A 15,952-nucleotide genomic window follows, 5' to 3' on the forward strand; every position below is an offset into this window, starting at 1 on the left:
AACTATTATTTCCTTTGTATTTGTACAGCGATTACACAAGGTGGGTGCTACCAGAAACACATAATTAATAAACAATAATAGTCAGACTGATTTTTTTTTTGTGTGTTACATACTAAGGTGAGGGGCACAATAGAAAAGTTGGGATTGGGGAAGACACACCTATATAACACATTCCATCTAAAGATCTGAAAGCACTTTAAAACCTTATTGAATTAAGATCCTTACAGTATTCTTACAAAGTGGGTGTTAAGAAAGCCATTTTACAGAGGGGCAACCTAAGCTACAGGAGTTAGTATTGGAGCTGAGAACAGAACCAGGCCATCCTGTCTGCTGGTTCCATACTCTTCATGCTGCTTCAAAGGTTGCATTAGAATTTCTATTACAAGTTCAATTTTTCATGGTGATATTTCACTGGTGTTTGTCATTTGGATCAAGTCCTAAACCTGGCATATAGGGCCCTGACTTTAAAGGGTCTTTGTTTCTACAGGTGTCAAAATAATGACTGCTGTTAATCTTTATACATGGGGGGGAAACAGATTATTTCTTCAGACATGTAATTAAAAAAATAATCTTCACAAATCATTTGGACAACAATAAAGTGTTCCCTTTTATAAAAACGTTCCTCCAAAGATGTCAAGGCATTTTACAAATATTAGTTAAAGCTTTTAACACACACAGGAAGTATGTAATGGGCGTAGTGTAAAACCCAAGTAAAACCAGAGCTGTCAGTAAACTGAAAGTTGGCTATGACCTCTATGCATAACTCTAGTCTTCACTGTACTTCAGGGTCCCTAAACCCTGAACTTGGGGAAGAGCCACCACCCAGCTTTCTCAAGACCAGCTGAGTGAAAAATATCAGTGGGACTGGATGGTTTACCCAAAATGTGCTGAAGCCAGCGGGCTGACTCTGTACTAGCTGGGCTCTGGTTCTCCCAAGTCCCTACTTCAGTGAAGAGCGAACTGGCCATCTTTCTCAATTTAATCAAACACTATTACCTGCACTGAAGGCTTTAGGTGACCCTAGGGCTTGTTTATGTAGCGGGACAATATGCTATATGGGGGTGTGATTTCTAAAGTGCACTAACGTGTTCTACATTAATTGGTCCATATAGACCCTGCTGGTGTGCACTAAAGGTTCCCTAGTGCGCTTCAACATAATACTGTTTCAAACAACATTACATTAAACCAGCAGGGTCTACATATCACAGTGTTTCCAAGTGTTCAAAAATCATATCACCCCATCTTAAAAATCATAAAAACATCATACATTTGGGGTTATTTTTATTTGTCTTCAGGTTCCTGAGATTTTAGTATGCACTTGCTTCATGTTTTTAAGCTTTTCTCTGGATTAGAAACTTCCTTTTCCCCAAAAAATGTAAATTGAGATTCTCATGCAATCTCTTGATTCCATCCGCTGAGGCTTGGCTTTATAAAAATCACCAACTATTGAGAGACTCATGGTAAAATCACGAGCTGGCAGTACTGACATCATCTCTGAATTTGGTCAAGGCTGTTTGGGGCCGCCCCAGAGATGCAGGGAGTCCCAAATCTGAAAACTTCGCTCTATGATGCTTGCTGTGACACCATCAACCTTGGTCACTCTGGCTGGTACAATGGTAGGGTATGCATATTTGTTTGATTCATTGTTCAGGATGGGGTTAACTACAAGGCAAGGGGCTGGAGGAGATGGGTGTGTTCCAGCTCCTACCTTCTTACACCCATTTCCTCTTACAACTACATGTTTCTCGGTCCCTTGGCATATAAATTATGCCATCTGGCCAGTCTGTGGGCCAAATTCTGAGGAGATTTAAATTACATATCAGAAAGTGAAGCTTAGTTTAAGGGAGTCTACATTATTGGAATTTATTTGCTGAAGAATTTGGAAGAAAGTGTGAATTAAAACACTTTAGACTCACTTAGCTTCACCTTGTCTTGACCCACGGGTCTCAAACCTGGGTTTGCAAGAACAGCCATGCTCCATCTGGCAGCCTGCTGATGCTTGCGTACTTGGGACCGAAGCCCAGCCCCAGTTTCAGGCTCCACTTGTGTGGTCCCATTGGTGGAGTCCTAGAGCAGCTGATTGGCCTGATGGCCCTACTTAAGCCAGCAGCAGGACAGGAAGTTGTCTGAATGACTGGGCTCCACCCTGTTCTGGACTGTGTGTTTCATGCTTCCTGCGACTTGATTTCCTGGCATCCTGACCCAGTGTGACTCCTGGCATCTGATTTGTGGTTCTGACCACCAGTTTGTCTCCTGACCTGGCCTGACTCATGGTTCTGATCTCTCGTTTATCTCCTGCTTCTGACCTCCTACTGTCCTGACCCGGCTGACTCCTGTCTTGTGATTGTGGGCTCTTAACTACTAGATCTGGCTACCCATGACCTGGCTGTGATAGCTTGTTCGGACCACAGTTACCCTAAGGGGCTGATCCAGCAGCACCACTGTAGCCACTAGAAGCATTAGACTTGTCCAAATGAGCCCTCTGCCGCCAGGTGGATAATCAAGCACTGTAGGCCTACTTTGCACAGCTGGCCTCAGACACCAGCAGCTGCAGGAACAAGTTGAGGTAGCTCAACTTGAGAATACTGTGCTGCAAATGCACTGCACAGTGCCTTGCCCCGAACAGGGGCCTGCAGTACCCGTGGCCCAACAGTTTGACAGGAACTGTCAGAGGTCTGGGGCTTCATGAAGCAGTGCCACCTTCTGTTTCTGATGCGTCCCCAGATCTGTTCAGCTTACCAGGCCAAGGTGTCCCTGGTAATCAGCCTGCAGACAGGAGATGCATTAGACTTAGCACCTTTCCGCCACCTCACAGTGGATTCAGAGTGGAATGAAACAGCACAGCTATACCAATTCCAGTGGGGCTTATGGAAAGAAATCAAAGATGAGCTGGCCTGTGTAGAGATGCCAATGGGCCTAGATGGCTTTGTGGGCCTCACCATCAGCACAGATAATCATCTGCGAGAACGAAGGGTGGAGAAAACCTCCCTTACCATTTACCATGACCCCAGCCTCTGTATCTCCTGCTGAACTCATTCAAACCAGTCTGGCTCACCAGCAACTCACACTTGAAGAAATAGAATGGTGCCACCGCTGTCACCTGTGCTTCTACTGTGGTAAACCTGGCCATGCCATCTCGGCCTGCCCAATATGAACACCAAGCAGCATGGGGAAATAAAACAACCCAGGCTCAGTGGGGGGAACCAGCCTGGACCTTGAGAGAAGAAAACTTCCACATGTCCTAGTCCTTACTGAGATGCACCCTGAGCCCCATCCAACAGGCTTACCATTTGCAGAGCCTATCCAGCTGCACATTCCCGGGGGACCCCCAACCGGCCCTCCAACTCAGAAGCAGTAGACAATTTAATGGCTGCAACTACAGGTTGGGCCCTATAGATCTCCCTGCTATACAAGGCATTACCTGACATGATCAAATCTACTGACAGCTCCCTGCTGTCCTCGGGTCCAGTTGTAGAGGAGACTTCCCCCCTGTAAGCCATTATTCAGGGACACAGAGAAATAATACAATTCGGTGTGATCCATTCCCGCATTTTCCCCTAATCCTTGGCATCTCCTGGCTGACCCTTCATGGCCCTTCGTTCACTGGCGAGAACAGAAAGTCACCTTCTCATCAGACTTCTGCCAACAGCATGGCCAGAGACCAGCAAACATGTCACCTGGTTCAAATAGGGGTAGTTGCTGCATTGAAACACCTACTGGGGGAGCTATGAAACTTCCCAGGTACCATGATTACACTGACGTTTTTGAGAAGAAGAATGCAGAAAACCTTCCCCCATGTCGGGACTACAACTGCTCCATAGAACTTCAGCCAGGGGCGAAGATGCCATTTGGTTGGATATACGCAGTGTCAGAGCCTGAACTGGCAGCATTGTGAGAATATTTCCAAGAGAACCTGGCCCAGGGGTTCATCTGCAAATCGACTTCACCCACCAGTGCCCCAGTCCTTTTTGTGTTTAAAAAAAAAAAAAAGGGAGGGCAGCCTCTGCCTCTGTGTTGATTACGGAGCCTTAAATCAGATAATCAGAACTGTTACTCATTACGCTGATTCCTGAATTGTTGGACCTCCTGGGGGCTGCCTGCGTTTCACGAAACTGGATATCTGGGGAGTTTATAATCTCATCCGTATCTGAGTAGGTGACTAATGGAAGACCGCCTTTGGACTTGCAACAGCCACTTGGAATATTCGGTCTGACTAATGCTCAAGCAACGTTCCAGCATTTCATTAACAATGTGCTACAAGACCTACTGGACCAGTTCGTGGTAGTGCACTTAGATGATACATTGATATTTTCTAATGATTTGGACCAACACACCACTCATGTCCGCACAGTCCTGGGGAGACCATGACAAGACAATCTCTACGCTAAACTAGAGAAGTCCATGTTTGACCAGACCTTTGGCCCTAGAAGGAATTAAGATAGATCTGCATAAAGTCCAGGCTGTCCACGACTGAGCCCCTTACCCACCCACCCCCACAACAGGTGTGGCCTACAATGTTTTTCAGGCTTCACGAACTTCTACCGAAGGTTAATTTCAAATTTTTCAAAACAAGCTGAGACCCTCACTGCTGTATTCTGAAAAAATACCAAATTCCACTGGTCGCCTGAAGCCAAACACGCATTTGAGCAATTCACCACTTCTCCAGTATTGTGCCTCCACATGGCACAACCTTTTGTTGTGTAAGCCAATGCCTCTAGTATGGTGATTGGGGCAGTTTTCTCCCAAAAGTGTGGACCCAAGCAAATACTGTATCCCATTGCCTACTACTCAAGGAACTGTACTCCTGCTAAGCGAAACTATGAGATCCTGGACAATGAGCTCCAGGCAATTAAGACCACCATTGAAGAGTGGCAACACTAATTGGAAGGGGCTCATCATCTGGTCCAAATGTTTACGGACCACAAGAACCTGGAGTACCTGCACAGGGGCCACAGCCTGAACCAGCAACAGCTCCGATCGGCCCTATTCTTCTCCTGGTTCAACTTTACCCTGACCTACTATCCTGGAACCAGGAATGGCAAGGCTCATGCCTTGTCCTGAATACATGCCCCGACCCACAAGGCCCCAGTCCGGAACCAGCCCACATTCTCCAATCCCATAACTTTCTTAATTCAGCTTGCTGCCAGGACCTGCTTGTACTCATCCGCTCTGCTTCTGTCTCCAGAATTCCATTTGATGAGTTGGCCATTATCAATCGAGAACCACACAACACCAAGAAGGGGATCAAATTTGTGAAGGACCCCATCTAGGTTCCACAAGGACCTTCAAGGGTGCCATGACTCCTTGACAGGACACTTAGAGCGATATAAAAACCCAACAATTAATATCCCGTTTCTTCTGGTGGCCTTGAATGTGCCCCATGTTAAAGACCTTTGTAATTTCCTGCCACATGGGTGCCTGTACCAAGATCCTTCACCAGAAACCCTATGGTTTCCTCCAACCTTGGGACACCCCAATTTGGCCCTGGGAAGCCATTTCCTTGGACTTTGTGGTGGAACTATCAGAATCCAGTGGTTTCACGACCATCCTGACAGTGGTAGATCGCTTTTCTCAGATGGCTCACTTTATTTCCTGCACAGGTTTACTTTCTGCAGAGGAAATTGCCTGGCTCTGGATAAACAATGTAGTCCATCTTCATGGCCTCCTGGATCATATCACCTCTGACTGGGGACCACAGTTAACTGTCCACTTCTGGCATGAGGCTCTATGCTTATTAGGAGTCCATGTGTACCTGTCCTCTGCCTACCAGCTGCAGTCAAATGGCCAAACATAAAGAATCAATCAGACTCTTCAATATTTACAATGCTGTAGCAACCACCACCAGGATGACTGATCTTCACTGTTACCATATGCAGAGTTCTCATACAATAATGCAGACCACGCCTCCACAGGCCACAGCCCCATCTTTATCAGTTCTGATATGACCCCCAGTTTTACCCACAACAACCCCCATTCACTCCCAACCCATCTGCCTCGGACCTAGTAGAACACATCTATTTCATCCAAGAGGAGATGAAGGGACACCTTAAAAAGGCAAAGGAGGACTACAAAAGGCATGCGGACAAACATAGACAACAGGACCCCACCTGCTCTATAGAACAAAAGATATGACTTTCAAGAAATACCTCTTGGACCCCCTCCCCTCAAAAAAAACCCTAGACTATTGGTTTCCTGGCCTGTACTGGTTTTGGCAACAAATCAACCTGGTCACCTTTGAGCTCCAGCTCCCTCGATCCCTTAGAGTCCACCTTGTGTTCCATGTCTCTCTTCTGAAACTATACACTGAGAACCCATTTCCCTGAACACAATCACCACCCCCACCAGTAGAAGTACAGGGACAAGAGGAATACATTGTTCATGAAGCCCTCAATTCTAAGATTGAATGGGCAAATTATGATACCTGATCAATTGGGAAGGTTATAGCTCAGAGGGAAGCACTTGGAAGCCAGAGGGAAGTTTTCATGCTCCCACCCTGGTTCAGGCCTTCCATAGTAGCCACCCTGAGAAACCTAGACCCATGTTTCCGAAAGGACACCCCTAGGGGAGAGGGGATGCCATGACCCATGGGTCTAGAGCCGGGGTCCACATAGTTTATAGGAGCAGCCAAACTCAAACTCCAACTCCCTGTCTGGCAGCCCTACTAATGCTTCCTTACCTAGGACTCATAAATCCCAGCCTGTTTGAGATTCCTCCCTTGCAGTCCTATAGGTGGACTCCAAGAGCAGCTGATTGGCCTTCTGGCCCTAATTAAGCCAGCAGCAGGAACAGGAAACTGTCTGAACAACTGGTCTCCACCCTTGTCTGGACTGTGCCTTGTACTTCCTGCAGCTTGATTTCTTGGCATCCTGCCCCAGTGTGACTCCTGGCAACTGATTCATGGGTCTGACCTCCAGTTTGTCTCCTGACTCTGATCTCCTGGTATCCTGATCCAGCTGACTCCTGACTTATGTCTTGTGATTGTAGACTCTGGCTCTGACTACCAGGTCTGGCTGCCCACGACCCATCTGTGACACACCTCTGAATTTGTGTCAGTGGCTTCACTTACATGAGTTAGGTAGAATTTTGCAGTACATTGTAAAGCTCTTTGCTGTGTGATAACTTACAGAAGCATATGGCCTTTAAATGGGTTAAGTTTGGAAATTTTTAGCCTTGAATTTCCTCCCTTGCTGGTGCTTTAAGCCAGACAAACTTTCAAACATGGGTGCCCATAATTGGCACTTACACATCTTATTTAGGGAATTGTGTATCAATTTTAAGTGCCCTAAATTATCCCGTAGGTGCCTAAATATGGTTTTAGGTGCCTAACTTTTTAAGCAATCACATTTGAAAATGTGATATTTTTAAAATTAAAATGAATCCCTTTGCATTTTGGCCCAGGCTTCCTGCATTCTTAGCTCGTCTCTAAACCCTGATGAACCTTTGTAGTCTTTGTGGTGACATTACATTGTGGGTGATGAACAGGGGGAACTCCACAATCAAGAAGATTGTTGAATAATTCAAATGTCTTTGAATTACATATAGAATAAGAATTACTTGATTATATTTTAATATCTCTTCTGTCCTTTTAGCTACAGATTTGATGTGAGAGAGGATTAAAAAGAAAGACAGAGATTACTTTCTTCCTAACATCAAATTCAACTTGACAGAAGTGCATAAAATATTTCAATTTAATCATTAGTTCGATCAAGTTTTGCCTCAAATTTCACATTCTGATGCACCAAGGTTAGTAAAACCAAAATAGCATATTTTTGATGGAATTCAGGGACCTAAAATATTCCTTTCTTTCTAAAATAAATCTCTTCAGCCCTGCAGACTGTACCCATTAGATGGATATAGAAGCAGAAGGTAGAACCTTTCCTGTATGTGTGGGCAAAGGGCAGGCACTTGATAAATGAGTGGAGAAGCCTGTGTCGGTTTCTGAGAAGGAAACAAAAGAATCAGAGAACTAGTAATGAAAAAAGGGACAGCCATGGGAAACTGCTGGAAGATTGACTGCAGTTTTCCATTGCTTATTTTATCTGGTATTTTATTTTTTGTTTCTGGTAACTACAAAAAAGAAATCCTATAGCAGTATGTTAAAACAACAATAGTATTTGCACGGGATTAAAAAAAAATAAACCAGGGTAAATCATGGCTTCTTTTATCATCGTATTACTGTTTAGTTTTCAGACCCTGTATGTGTCACGGGAAGAAGTTATGGTGGCTGAAGAAGAAGAAAACACTTTCATCGAAAGATAGCATGGTTGTCCTTGAATGACTATTATCTAATTCCTTGATCTGACTTTCTTAAGTTCAGAATTTACACTTCTGACAATTCTTCTACAGCTCTGCAATGTAGAAACCTTCAAAGACGTAGTGATGTTTGCTTCATGTATATGAACCTCTCAGCACAAAGAGCATTCCATGGGTGTCAGTAGAGATGGGGAGAAGCTGATGCTTGCTAACAAAGAGGAGGCCATCCCTGAACCCCTGGAATTTTAGGAAAGTTCACCTCCAAACTTGACAGCTTGGTCCAACCTCTGTTTGAAAATAGATATGGCAGCCGTGTTGCATGGCAATGCATGTAGCTAGTGTAGGAAGTATCTGCTCCACAAATGGTCACGGTTTGCTCTCTCCCGGCACTATCCCTTTATTTTTAAAAGTTAAATATAATCAAGATGTAGTATCAGCTCACCTATAATTCACATAGAGGTTCTAGCAAACTTTTCAGTGTTCACAATAATGATGCTGTTTTCATGTTGGTCTCTCTGCTTGGCTTTCATCCAGCCTGTTAGGTAAAATTAAGGCCCAGAAAATCGGATTATTACATCCCAAGGGGAAGGACTGATAAGCAGCAGATGATTGTTGATCTACTTACTACTCTGCGTTGGTGGTGTTTGAGGTGCTGCTAGATGCAAAGCCAATTTGTTAACAATTAGTACTCATTAGAATCATTTCCTGTTATTGATTTTAAATATTTGACAAAGCACTTTTAGGAAACTGTACCCAAAAAAAGTAGCTTTACATCAGTGATTAGCAATTAAAAATCTTCAGGCCCAATGTCAATCTTAACTAAACTGGTTTCATTGGTTTCAGAATAATTATTTTTGCTTTGGAGTCCACCTGCTATCCTGTCCAGTTTAAAGATGCTTTGGAAAAAGGACATAATTCTTAATTAGTGGAGGTTCTAGATGAGGCAGAGTAGAAATAAAATAAATCTTGGTTATTTTGTTTTATTTTTTTTAAGGAGTCTGAGTTTGCTACAGTCAGGATTTCTATCTTTAAGAAACTTACTGATTACATGCTGTAAAATATAGGAATTAGTGAGCACATGGAACTAAATATGTGACTTCCATTGCCTTTAGCATTTAACTTGTAGGTTTAATTTTAAATGGATCCTTGCCTTTATCTACTCACTGAGAATTGTAGAGCTATTAAAATCTAATTTGCAAACAGTAAAATTAACATGATGGCATGATGTAATAGAAGCTTTTGAATTTTTAAAAGTCCAAGAGGGTATATCTATTCATTTTCCTAAAAAATTGGGGTTGATAAGGTTTACTATAATTACTATTTAACCATGTCTGTACATGGTAAGTGTACAAAGTGTGAATATAAAGTTCATGTGACTACTCTGTGTGTACATATATACACCATGTGTATAATCATATATACATAGTATCTACACACATTATGTAATCACACCCACACATTATAGACTTGCAGTTATGGTATCCTTTCTTCTTGTCTTAATGCTGGCATTTCAATTAGATTTGGCGATGTCAAAAGTGAATGAAGTGATACAGCCATATGGGTTTGTTTTCTCTCCTTCCTTTTTTGCTTTAGATATTCAACAACATACATTATCACAATCGCTTTTTAAAATGCATAGCAAATATTTTAAAAATAAATTTAGTCATTCCTGTTGCGCAAGGTGGAGACCTAAGGTAGGAATTGACTTTGTGCCTCAGAAATTCTTACTCATGAATTAGTCTCATGATCACTGACAAAATTAAAGGGCAAGTGTGTATTGCTCTTTCTTAATCTCTCTAACCTTAATAAACAGAGATAGTATTGACACAAGTGAATTTTGTTTAACCACACTACATTTGCTTCTTAATTAGTGAATATTCATCTGTCATCAACAGCAGCTATGACATCCCTCCCTGCTAACACGTTCTGTCATAAATAATCAATGAGTATCTATTAATATTCATGAGTTAGAATCTGTGTAGTCATGTGCACTGATGCAGAGACAGGGGGAGTGTTGCCATGAACTGAGTCGAAACTCTGTGTGTATACGTGAGTGTAAGATACTTAGGGAAAGGGAAGAAGAGCATGCTGCTACACACTACCCTGGCTTGTGCTTCCAGCTAACAGTGGTATGTCTGTGTTTCTGTGCTGGAGTGACTGATGAAAAACAGTAGTCAAGTCTGGAGGGTGATTCCCTGTCAGTGCATTTGCCTTTCAGTTCTGGGGAAATTAGAAGCTTTGCTCTTGCTTTGCTTATTAGAATGGGCTGCAATCTGTGCACTTTTCAGAAGAGAGAGGAACACTACAAACTGCTCTATGAAGTTTCACAGGTGAGTGCAGAGGATATTGCCAGTGACTCCAGAGTAAGAAACTGTACTCCTTTAACGATAGTAAGTAAAAAGAGGGTTTTTTTTCCCCTGTGAAAATTGTTATTGAAGTTGTTCTTTTTTATTTTTGGGTGACTGTTTTTTTGCTTCTTTGCCACTCCCCCTTCAGATGACTTCCTGTGGGATTCTTTTAACATTTTTGTGCCTCTTCTGCCAAGATGTCAGTCATATAACAGCAGTCTCATTTAATCATATTTGTAACGTTTTAAGGAAGCCCTTTGCTTTGGTAATAGGATTGTGATTTCAAATCAGTGTTACACTGGTGCCTCTGCAAATGCTGGGATTTAGTAGGTCCATGATCTCAGGTATTTCTAACTTATGGAAGAAAGTTTTATGGCATATCTGGGCTGGCCAAAAAGTGTATTTGATTTTCTGAATAATTTAAAATATTGATCTGGTTTAAAATAAAACCAGAATAGTTCATTTGTGTTTTCTGAAGTGGAATAGTTTCAAGGAATGATGTTTATCTCAGCTCTTGTTTATACATTCTTTGTGTTTTTTCTCTTTACCACTATGCAGAGAGCTTAATACCTTGTAGTTATCTGTGTCTGTCCCAGCAGCAGGAATATTAGCGTAGCAGTGTGCTGCTAACATTTTTCCAGCTTGTTCAAAGGAAGGGGAAAAAGAAGAAATTAGCACTTAACATAATCTCTCATAATTTTGTACAAATACTGTTGAGTCAGTATTTGATCTGAGAATTTTTGTTTGTTTGCTTTTGGAATTGCAAAATCTGGCAAATTAAAGTTTAGTGCCTTTTAGCATTTGTTCTCTCTCTTTCTATAATTTGTCCAAGCTCTGTCTGACACATGGCTGTTGACAGAGGCTGAACACTTACAGTTTTGGACTGCAATGCTGATGACAGGCAATATTGAGGAGAAAACAGCTTAGAATGTTGGTGGTCTATTGCCACAGCAGTAGCTAAGTGTCCATTGCCTACTGCTTCCCTCAGAGTTTTTCTTGACGTGATTCATTTCACAGCGGGCTAATTACAAAGTAGATTCTCTACACATGAAACAGCCTCCTCAGTTGCAGTGGTAATGCACATTTTCATGGTAATGTGATCAGAGCCTCATTAGCCAGTTTCCAAAATGATCCTCTGCATTAATTAAATATAAAAATGACTCTTTTTATCACCATAGAGAGGAAAAAGAAGATTAACATTGTTAATTACCATTGACGGCAATACCTCTGCTTCATTTTTTACCACAAACTAGCAACCATATTCAATCCTAAAATAATGTCCATTTGCAGATAACCTGTCAGCAGCTTTGACTCATGAAGATGGTCTCTAGGTGGAACACTTTCCTTTAGTTCAATAGTTAATCATAATTTCATCATTATGTTTTCCTTACAGCTACAGTACAGGGAAAAGCAACATTTTTTCCATACTCTCCACAGCTCTGAATTGCCAAACTGATCTGAAAGTGTAAGATAGAGAATGCAGGAGGTCTCATCCTGCTTTTCAGTGCTGAGGAATAAGGAATTCAGATTGTGCTTAAAAGAGATCAGAGCTTTCTTAAATGATGACTGTAGGTATATAAGGAAGAAGGCTACATCTATTTTAGAGCTAGTGCATTTTCAAAATCTTTCTTGCAATGACGTTCAGCAGTAGTAAATACTAACACAATCTTAAACAAGACAAAGTGGCTGGGTTTTGTTAAGGGATTCGAGAGGAATCCTTCCCTTTATTTATGTAGGATCTATTCTGCAGTTGAGTTGCAGTGGTTGTGGTCATTAATGACAGAGGTGGGAAAAGAACTAAGGCTTTTACTTTTACTCTGGTATTTGCCAGATAAGATGGAATACCTAGAAGAGTTTGAGTGAGTTTTTGATGGGAGTAATGAGCAGTCAGTCCCCAGCTTTGCATCCTGTATTGTTGGGGAAATATCGCTGCTAAGGTATTGAAGGAGAGCGGTAAGTGTCTTATGACACCATGCCTCATTCTGTATGGATTTGCAAACTGGTTTCTATCTTTGATCCAGTATTTATGCAGTTTGGTGCCCACATGGCAGTGAGCATGTTTTTGCCCAGATGTTCCAGTTAGGGAACTGCTAGCAACAGCTACCATAACATCCTGTTTACAGTACTGACTTAAAACTAGATGCTGGAGTAATTGATCTATTAAAACAAGCCTACACAGACATTAATACTTGCCTTGCAAAATCCTTTTTAATTGTACAATCTTGTAATTCCTAGACCTGGTCTCTTCATCTGCACAATTGTGGAAGAGCTTGGAACAAGCCCTTAGTCTGTCAGGGACATGAATTGACTGAGGATGAACAGTGTCTCACTGACATATGTGGATCAGCTTGGTCAATTTATATTCTTATAAGGAAAGCAATCCTACTATCCTACTATTGTACCTCACCTTTCAGATGCTGGACTACCTGATAACGTGGGTTGTGTGTGCACTACCATATTTATAGTTACAGTAAACAAAGAAAAGTATGTTTGCTGAGGAAATCCATGCAAACACAATGAGGCATGTTATTTTGCTGCTGTCTGTAGTGAGGTCAAATTTAGCTCTGGAGAGATTAGTGTAGCAGGGCTGTTGGGAAATGAAGACATCATTAGAATATTTATATTTTTTTCCATTTTCCAGACTGGTTCAGTTTCACAATGAGATAGTTGGTCTCAGGATGAGGATACTCAATCAGAGTGCAGCATTTATTTATGCAAGAACATTTTATTTTGGTAACTGCGCCTTACACATGTAGATCAGGATTAAAAACAAAAAGTCAAACACAGAATTTCCAAGAATTAATATGCAAGATATGACTGAGTGCTGGAGAAGCACTCTTATGACTTTAAGTGCCTCTTCACCTACCCTCAGGGTGTCAAAATTCCTCAGACTTGCTTTGCTCTCTCACTTTAAGAACCCATCAGACATAAAATTATAAATCTGAGTCCTCCTCTGCACATCCATACAAGTATAGAAATCGAAGTACTACGGTAATTTCAAATTTACAATCCTTCACATTAATACTTCAATTAGTGTTTCACATCTTCAGTGCATTATACAAACAGTATTGAGCTAATTAAATATATACTTACACTTCCCGAGCCAAGGAATTACAGCAAAGAACTCTACATTGGATAGGTGATATAAGTCAGAGTGAGTGATTGTGAGCAATTATCAGCCCTAAGGGGGCTGATGAGGATACCTCCAGAATAATATAGGGGCAGAGAGGGGTATGCCGGGGCGAGAGGGGTTGGAACAGGAGCACACAGGGCTCTATGATCCTCAGTCAGAGTGTTGATCTCTATGGCTGCTTCAAGGACCATATCCAGAGCTCATTGAAATCAATACTTGTATTAAAAATAACACCTAGATCTTCAAACAAGATCATTGTACTGGACTCTGTAACCACATAAGAGGCAGTCCCTGCCTTGAAGAGCTTACAACCTAAATGTAAAAGACACAAAGGATGAGAGGGGGAAACAGAGGCATAAAAGAGGTGGAATGACCTACCTAAAGCCACACAGAAAGTCAGTGGGAGAAGGCTTACTGAGTTCCAGTCCAGTACCCCATTCACTAGACCAGTGGTTTTCAAACTTTTTTTCTGGCGACCCAGTTGAAGAAAATTGTTGATGCCTGCAAGCCAACGGAGCTGAGGATGAGGGGCTTGGGGTGTGGGAGGGGCTCATGGCTGGGGCAGAGGGTTGGGGTGCGGGGGGGTGAGGGCTTCAGGGTGGGGCCGGGAATGAGGGGTTCAGGGTGTGGGTGGGGGCTTTGGGCTGGAGCAGGAGGTTGGGGTGCGGGAGGGGGTCTGGGCTGGGGGTGCAGGATCTGGGGTGCAGCCAGGGATGGAGGGGTTTGGGGTGCAGGAAGGTGCTCCGGGTTTGGGGGGGCTCAGGGCTAGGGCAGGGGATTGGGGCATAGGGTTGGAGCATGGGCTTATCTCGGGCAGCTCCTGGTCAGTGGCGCAGAGGGGGTGCTAAGGCAGGCTTCCTGCCTGTCCTGGCACTGCAGACCACACTGCACCCCGGAAGCGGCCAGCAGCAGGTCCGGCTCTGTGTGGCTCTCGCCCGCAGGTACTGCCACCTCCAGCTCCTATTGACCAGGAACCAGCCAATGGGAGTGTGGAGCCGGTGCTCGGGGCATGGGCAGCGCGCAGAGCCCCATAGCCTCTCCACCTAGGAGCCAGACCTGCTGCTGGCCGCTTACGTGGTGCAGCGCGGTGTCGGAAAAGGTAGCCTGCCTTAGCTGGGCAGCACCGCCGATGCGACTTTTAAAGGCTCAGTCGGTGGTGCTGACCAGAGCCGCTGTGACCCAGTGCCTCATATTCCGCGACCAGACCCACAGTTTGAAAACCACTGCACTAGACCATGCTGCTTCTCACAAGACCCTAATTAATGCCAAGGTTTGGTTGAAGGTGGCCTAGAGCTGTTGATGATCTGGCTCTTAATATTTATAGTATGGTGGTATCTGAAAGCACCAATAAGCATGGAAGTCCCCATTGTACTGGGTGCTGTGTAAACACCTAGGAACATATTGGCTCGGCCCCCAAGAGCTTACAACAAAATATTGCATTGCAGCCAGGAACTGCCTGGGTCACTTAGCTGTTCATGTCAAGATTTCAAATGCTTAAGGGTGTAAAAAGTTTGTAAGGAAAGTATAAGCATGTTTTAAGGTGCTCACTGGAGTCTGTTGAAACTCAGTATCCGTCTCAACTATTTTAACCTATTTGTGTGGACTCTGAGCATCTGATAATGATACTATTTTGAATATGCATTTTGTAGAGCATTTATATACAGGCATTTTCTGCCTGCTTCTCTGCTTCTATGTCTCTCTGTTAAATTTTAAACTTTGAGAATGTTGCAGAGACATTCCAGGCACAAAGGAGGTTTCTGACTATTATTGGGCAGGGGCCATCTGCCTGTCTCCCTTATTTCACATTTGTATAATTTCCCTTATTATCTTTACTTTATGGAGCTGTATAAAACATTGGCATGTTTTTGTATTTCATTTTAAAAGTCTCAAAATAATTAGCATTTAGTTATCATTTTTGTCTTTATTTTTTTATAAAAGAATTGTTTATGTGACAGATTCTCTCATTATTACTTTTAACAAGTGTTTATTTACATCTTTATGTGTCACTCACATGGTAAGAAAATGGTCATAGTAGAAATACAAATAAGTGACACACATAAGGAACACTAATGGCAATGGAGGCTGCTCCAGATGAGAATAGTGCACCAATAAAGGGATGATTGTGAAGGACAGAGGGGCAACCAGTGCTATGCAAATAAAGGAATGGAGAAAGGGATAGACAGATGAGCTCTGTGAAGAAGTTTGGAGTTAGGCCAGG

The 15,952-nt window shown here is 42.8% G+C and overlaps 1 protein-coding gene across 3 annotated transcripts in view; it reads left to right on the forward strand.

The window, feature by feature from the left end:
- Positions 1-15,952, forward strand: part of PDZRN4 (PDZ domain containing ring finger 4) — a 375,414-nt gene that overhangs the window by 189,309 nt on the left and 170,153 nt on the right. The window contains exon 1 of one of the 3 annotated variants that reach the window (XM_065415705.1): positions 10,515-10,583. The exons of the other annotated variants lie outside the window; for them this stretch is intronic. Coding sequence (XP_065271777.1) covers positions 10,515-10,583 — 69 coding nt within the window. Of the gene's footprint in view, positions 1-10,514; positions 10,584-15,952 lie in introns of those variants that run through there. 3 annotated transcript variants of the gene reach the window in all.

Source organism: Emys orbicularis, chromosome 1, assembly GCF_028017835.1.
Source record: "Emys orbicularis isolate rEmyOrb1 chromosome 1, rEmyOrb1.hap1, whole genome shotgun sequence".
Classification (NCBI taxonomy): Eukaryota; Metazoa; Chordata; order Testudines; family Emydidae; genus Emys; species Emys orbicularis.